This window comes from Phocoena sinus, chromosome 18, assembly GCF_008692025.1.
Source record: "Phocoena sinus isolate mPhoSin1 chromosome 18, mPhoSin1.pri, whole genome shotgun sequence".
Lineage (NCBI taxonomy): Eukaryota > Metazoa > Chordata > Mammalia > Artiodactyla > Phocoenidae > Phocoena > Phocoena sinus.
Genome location: NC_045780.1, coordinates 7,796,440 through 7,803,700, shown reverse-complemented (window position 1 = coordinate 7,803,700; position 7,261 = coordinate 7,796,440). Strand labels below are relative to the sequence as shown.

The 7,261-nt window shown below is 49.2% G+C and overlaps 1 protein-coding gene across 1 annotated transcript in view; it reads right to left on the bottom strand.

Moving 5' to 3' along the window:
• Positions 1-7,261, bottom strand: part of LOC116743308 (WD repeat-containing protein on Y chromosome-like) — a 32,467-nt gene continuing 25,206 nt past the window's right edge. Inside the window, 4 exon segments of the mRNA XM_032611693.1 lie at positions 1-14; positions 746-834; positions 3,232-3,364; positions 4,370-4,555. Of these exon segments, the coding sequence (XP_032467584.1) occupies positions 1-14; positions 746-834; positions 3,232-3,364; positions 4,370-4,555 (422 nt within the window).

Sequence of the window (7,261 nt, the reverse complement as noted above, 5' to 3'; positions counted from 1 at the left end):
TCAAGAAATATCAGCTAGGGAGACGAGAACCTGCGGAAACAGGTACAGAGTCTCTCTGAGCAGTAAATCGGGTTCATTTCATCACCCCAGCTCACTCAGGCCAGGCCTTTCCCATTACACAGCTCCCCAGGTCCTGAATCTTTCCTAGCAAAACGTGATCACATGCTTCCGTACCAAATTCACAGCCTCCAGTCTCGCCGAATTCTCTAAATTTAAATGTCTCTGATTTTGATAGTTTCTGGGAAAGTGAACTGACTTTAAGGTATACACTGGATTTTGTCCCCCTCCCCCAAATTCTTATGTGGAAACCCTAAACCCTAGTGTGACTATATTTGGAGAGCAGGCTTTTATGGAAGTAATTAAGGTTAAATGAGGTCATAAGAGAAGGACCTTGATCCAGTAAGATGAGTGTTCTTAGAAGGAGGGACACCAGAGTATTTGCATTTTCTCTCTCTCTCTCTCTTTTTCTCCACCCCTCCCCCTACTCCCTGGGCCATATAAGGACTCAACAATTGGTGTCCATTAAAGGAGTCCCTCTGCAAGAACACATGAGAAACACACACGTGAGAACACACGTGAGAAACACAGTTCTGTGGCTTAAGCTGCCCAGTCTATGATAGGTATTTTGTTATGTCAGCCCGAGGTGACTAATACACCCGGTCTCAGAGAATCCATGACCCGACGGAGGCTCCACCTGAGGCCCTGAACCAGGACTGAGCAGCTGGCCAGGGAGGACAGTGCTTACCGACGTACTCCCCGTCTGTGCTCCACAGGTGCACGGTACGGTCCAGGGAGGATGACAGCAGAAACTTTTCTTCTTCTATCAGCTCCAAACTAATGAGATAAAGGAGAGGAGAGATGCCCCAAGGCTGCTCCAGCATGAAAGGGACATCGGCTCAGTATGTCAATACTCCATTAATTAAAGTTGGAATATAGAAAGAAGCCAGGTTAATCTCCTGAATTATCCTTGGCAGCATCTTCTCCCTGTCTCCTACCATGCCACTCCCCCTCCAAATTCCCAACTCCAGACCCAAGACATCAGACAAGATATACTGGAAACATCTTATGGACGATGCGGGGAAGATCAAGAGGTTGGAAAGAAACTTCCGACCAGGGTTCAGGTCCCGCTCCAGCACTGACTTCTTTTAACTCCAGTGAAAAAAATCTAAAACTTACTGAGCTTCGAAACTTACCCTAAAATACCAGATCAATTCAAGGGGAACAATCATCCATTTGCAAGAAAAATGAAGACTTCAGTCTCTTCCTTTACTCTGTGTCGGTAGCACACACATCCTGTTCTCATCAAGAGCAGAATTATAACACTGCTCTCCTCCTTTGACTAATTCGGAGGGCTTCTGAGAGAATCCATTTGATCCAAGCTGTGAGAAGTATTTGAACTCTTTTACACATTCTTGAACTCTAAAACGGATGGTACTCACAGTGTCACCATGCTGATATGGGCCCGCCAGAACATCACATCTAAATCAGAGGAAAGAGCACACCTGAGTATGGTAGGAGAGGTACCACCCTCATGCTAGATGCCGTATAACAGCCCCTACAGGATGAGGTCGGATCTGGATGAGCGTCCAGCAGGGAGAGAGGTCCTGGTGTAGCAAGTCATTTGTCTTGCTACATTAATTTGATACATGTTTGTCAAGCACCTACTATGTGCAAGACCCCATGTCAGCTCCAAAGACATGAAATGGGACCTGTGCCAGGTCCTTACCCTATGGCTTCCTTTAGCACTTAGGGTTTGGTAAGCATGAAGGAGTATGTAAGTAATCAAATATAATTTTTAAAATAGCTTGGTGAAAGCTACGTTCCCAATACTTGGAGTAAAGACCAACGTAAGGCTGATCACTCTTACTTCTAAATTCCCATTTCTCATACTTTAGCATTTAGACTTCTCCTGTGGTGGAACAGGAAAAACTGAATAAAGGGAGGTATGCGAGGGAATTCCCTGGTGGCCCAGTGGTTAGGACTCTGTGCTTTCACTGCCGAGGGCTCAGGTTCCATCCCTGGTTTGGAGAACTAAGACCCCACAAGCTGTGCGGTGTGGCAAAAGAAGACAAAAAAAGGGCGGGGGGATGTATGTGAATATTTACTTCTAAATTGGCTTCACAGAAATGTAATGAAATATTACATAGCCATTTAAATATGTTAAATGTTAAATATGCTAAATAGACCTAAATATGCTTGTATGGAAAGCTGGCCAAGAGATACAAAGGAAAAAACAAGTCCTGAAAATGATGTATTGTAGGTGTGTGTGTATGTGTTCCCGCATATGCATATATACATGCATAGCAACTTTCTGGAAGGAAGTTGAAATTCATTAACAGTGTTGCTAGGATGCAGAAAAGGCAGGTTAGGGTGGTAGAGGAGGTCAGAGAAACAACTACTGCTTTTCATTTTACATTCTTTCATGCTGTTAGATTTTTTCTAAACATGAACACTTCTATAATTGTATGAAAGGGTTTTAACATTTTAAATGTATTTTTGTTATTACCAAAGCACTATATATTGAGAAAAATTAGAAAAGACAGATTTCTCAAAAGAAGAAAGTAAAACATATCTATAACCTCATGTATAAAGAGATAACATTTGTTAAATCCTTGATGTATATCTTCCCAGGGTTTCAGTCTTCCATATACTTCTTCATTTTAACAAGGGTAGAATCGTATTGCAATATTGTTTTGTGATCTGATTTTTTTTCATTTAACAATTTTATCATGAATATCTTCCCTGTGAATACATTTTCATATACAGCTTCCGTATTTAATGACTAAATGATATTCCAGTGTATTATACCATCATATATTTAATCAATTCCCCTTATGTGGGACATCTAGGTTTCTCTATTATTTTCCTCTCTCTCATAAACAATATGTTGATTCACAAGCTTACAACTAAATCTTGGCGCACGTTTCCTATTCTTTCTTTGGGCCAAATCCTTAGTAGTAGAATTGCTGGTTCAAAGCTTTAGTGCACACGGGCAACTTGCCCTTCAGATAGTATACACCAATTTACCCTCCATCCAAGAGGGTATGAGTGCCATTTTCCTGTTGCCTTGCCAACACTGAATACTTTCATGAAAATATTCTTCTCTGATCTGTTCTTAAAGGGTTTTAAGAGACCCCTTCCTCACTGGTACAATTTAATTTTATCAACCAGAATATTTAACTAAAACTGAAGCTGTGCTCATCATAGCGTCTCCCGTGGAGAGCTCATTACCTACTCTTGGGAGGCTGTGGCTCCGGTCCCTGCAGACCATACTCCTCGATGTCGTAGACGGGTACAGAGTCGTCCTGGTCAGCCACGTAGGCACAGGCACCGCCATGCTGCTGACCCAGGCTTTGTCTCTGGACTGAAAGACACACGCACAGGGATCATTACACACACACAGAGGGCCCGTTACATACACACACACAGGGTCCATCACACACACACATAGGGCCCATCACAGACAGGCGCGCGCACACACATACACACACACACACACACACACACACACACACACGGCCCATCACAGATAAAGCTTATGTGTCAGACAATGGCAAGTGAAATGCTGTCTTCCGTTTATAGTTCTATTTATAGTAGAACTATAAATGGGAGACAGAACTAGTCACCGTGCCTGTATTAAACTTGCAGCAAGGTAGAAATACAGACAATAAAGCTAAGGGCTTAGAGCCCAGCCCAGCTGCTGTGTCACATAGGCTAGTGTCAAAAAATAAAACAAAACCCCAAACCTGAAGCATGGAACTTATTTCCAATCCACAGCCCAACTTCCAGGAGTAAAATTTGCAAAGGGACAGGCCCCGCCGAATAGCCTCCAGAAGGTGACAGACCTGGAAGGAGGGAAGCAGGAGGAAGGGTCCCTGGGCAATTGCATTTTGTGGTTCCTGAGCTCCCTGGGGTTGAGTCTGGGAGCCTCCGCTCAGAGGCCCTGCAGCCTCAGAACTCCAGGGCTGCTGCTGTGTCCCTTGGCTTAATCTGACCAGTTAGAACCATCAATTGGTGTATATTGGGGAAGGGGGTCCTCATGGTGGGTTTTGGATTGAATGGCTCAATAGCTTCTCCCTTCTCCACTATTCTGGGCAGCCTTCCTGACGGAGGAGGCTTCCTTGGGCTGTAGAGGGAAGGTATGGAACTTTGTGCTATGGTGATACTTAGTGTGTGTGTGTGTGTGTGTGTGTGTGTGTGTGTGTGTGTGTGCGTGCATGTGTGTAAGCACTTCCTTTAAACCCACTGGGGAATTTGCCTAGTCAAAGGAATTCTCTGGGACTTCCTTTTGGCCTGTCAGTCACAGTTCTTGACATGTTGGCATGTGGGTGTTCACAGCAAGCCTGTGAAGTAGGGGCCCCATGCGTACCTCTTCCTCTTGGGAGCTCCCGAAATCTCCAGACCCGGGGATCCTCTTCTACTCCCAGGGGAGGCAGCCCTGTTCTCCCACCAGGGAAAGCAGAGGCGAGGAACGCCCAGGGTGGAGGGCGGACAGAGGCATCCAAGGGCGCCCGGTGCCGACAGGCCTGAGGCTTCAGGGCTGGGCCGGGCCAGGCTGCGGGAGGAGGTGTCCCCCTTGGGAGTGCGAACAGACAGAGGAGGATGGCCCCCTCTATAGCGAGGAGAATGCAGACGACCCACCGCCCTGGGCTCTGTGCTCACGGCTCCAGCCTGCTCTTACAACCAGAACTACACAGGGGGCTGCTGTTACATTGCCATTTAAAATAAAACCCTAGTGCTTTGCAGCAAGGCGCTGGCCCACCCGTTACATTTCACCAAAGCCAGGAGGTCCTGTCATCTGCGTGACGTCACTGAGCTAGCCAGTGGCGGAGGTGGACCCAGAAGCCGTCTTCCAGCTCTCAGCGGCCTGGCTTCCACGGCTGAGCCCCGTTACATAATTCTCAGCTCTTCTATCAGCCGCCTGCAGGGGCTGTGACGGTCTGTCCCTCACAGGCTATGCTTGATATTTATCTAACCCCACTAATGACATCCTGTGAGCCCCATGCCCTTCCAGGGCCTCTGGGGAGGCGGCAGGGCAGGGATACTTGACTGGGAGGGAGTCATCCTCTCCCAGCTGGCAGGGGGATAGGCGGGGCTCATCAGCCCGGGAGCTCCAGGGGGGTCCTGCATGCCTGGGGACCCCTGCCTCTTGGGACCCGGGCCTGCAGTGGCCACATCTTAGAGAAGAGCGGCACGGCCCCTGTGGGCTCCGTTCTCACCTCGGGGCCCGTTGGCCATTAGGGAAGTGGCGGCTGATTCCAAGCTGGCTGCCCAACTGGTATTGAGTGTTCAGGAAGGGGAGGCAGAAGACGCTTCTGTGTGGGCCTGGAGACGAGGAGAGAGTTTCGGATGCGTTCTGCATGCAGCTCCCAGCTCTCCTCTCATCCTCTCCTGTGGCCGCCCCTGGCCCCGGGGTCGCAGAGCTGCCCCCGGCCCTGGGCTGGAACAGGTGAGGAGCACACAGGCGCACAGGTGGCCCTCCTGGTTCAGAGCCAGTCCCACCTTTTTGGGGGGTAAGGTGTGATGTGAAGGCTAAGGGCCCCTGTGGCCCAGGGCACCCCGGGGCTGCCCCAGGACCCCAGGACTTCTGCAGAGAGGCAGGGATTGGGAACTTGGTTTGGGCTGGAGGGACGGGGCTGAGAGAGCTGGTAGGGCGGTCAGGGGCTTGGCCTGGAACTCGATGGGCACTTCCCAAGAGGTCCCCACTCCCTGGAGTTCCTGGAGTGGAATAATACTAATTACCCTTTATGTCACTTTTTACATAATACCATGTGAAATCACGTGGTACTGGATTGTTTGTCCCAGGGTCAGATGAGACAATGGAGACTTAGTACAGTTAAAAGCTTTGCTCAAAACCATAAAAAATTCATTCCTTCCTTCCCCCACCCCTTTTTTCCCCCCAAGTCTGTTTCATCCCTAGAAGGGACTAGGCATCACGCTGTGTGCTGTGGAAATCTGGGGAAGCAGAGAGCTGAACCAAACCGAAAAGAACTACCCGGAGAAATGAGCAAGGTCTTATTGGCCCATGGAGGAGGGTGGGGTTATTGCGTGCAGAGAGGGGAGGGGTCAGGGTAGGCCTCTCAGGGGAAGCGGCTTTGAGTCTGGAATCTCGAGAGATGAATCGGGCCCTGGGCAGCGCAGGGCCAGGGGAGGTCCAGGGAGGGGAAGACGTCAAGCTCTGATCTTCACAACACGTCGAAGTATTGGAATAACCTCTGAACCCGTCTCCCTACTTCCCCACCTGCCGCTTCCCCTGCTGAGCTTCAAGCATCATCAACACAGGGGCCACCTCTGTCTTTTTTTCTTTCTTTTTTTTTTTTTTTTTTTACCACTTATCTCTAACCTTTTAGTATATAGAACTCAAACATTTGCTGTTGAGTAAAAATCCTACAAACTTACTTAGATGCAAACCTCCAAGAGCCACAGAGAATGTAGCTACTTGGGTGTTAGGAGGGGGCGAGGAGTCCCTTCATCTTACCCTCCCTGAGTCTGTGGGCGCCAGGGATGCCTTGCCCAGACTGGAGGTGAGAGTAACGGTCTCATGTAAACAAAGAGGTCGGTGCCAGAGTTAAATACGAGAGGTGCTGCTGTCTTGTCTCAGCACCGGGGGGCCACCCACGACTCAAGCCATTAGTCACTAACAGCATTTATTTGGGCCTGACTCTGAGCTTGGCGGTGTGCTATGCACTTGGGAAGCCACAGAGGATGCGGCGGACTCAGGCCCTGCCCTCGAGTGGGTGATGACCACGGTGAGGATTATCCGTTTAGTGGACACTTGCTGTGCCAGACACTGAGCTAAGGACTTCTCAACGCCAGCATATTCAATCCCAGCAATCCTAGTTAGACATTGTGCTCTTGATTTTACCAGCAGTGAGAGCGGTTTAGAAAGAACTGCATTGCCTGAGGTCACACAGCTAATACATGGAGGGGCTGACATTCAAGCCCAGATGTGTTTGCATCCAAAGCCCATGCCCTTGACATTGGGCTTTGTGGTTGTCTTTGGGGGGCTGAGGGTTCTCAGGGGCAGATGGAGGGTCACCTACATGGTGTCCTCCCTGACGTCTGGGATGCACAGTCAAGTGACAGGGCTAAGTGTCACCTTACTCTCAGGTTATCCGGCTCTTGGGGTGTTGACTTAGGGGGTGGCGGGAGGGAGGGTGAAGATAAGGGGGGAGGGGGAGCAAAGATAAACCCCCTTCACTTGCCCACTTCATCCTGGGGGAGGGGCTGTGGAGTCCTGGAAAATGGGTGTGTGTGCTGC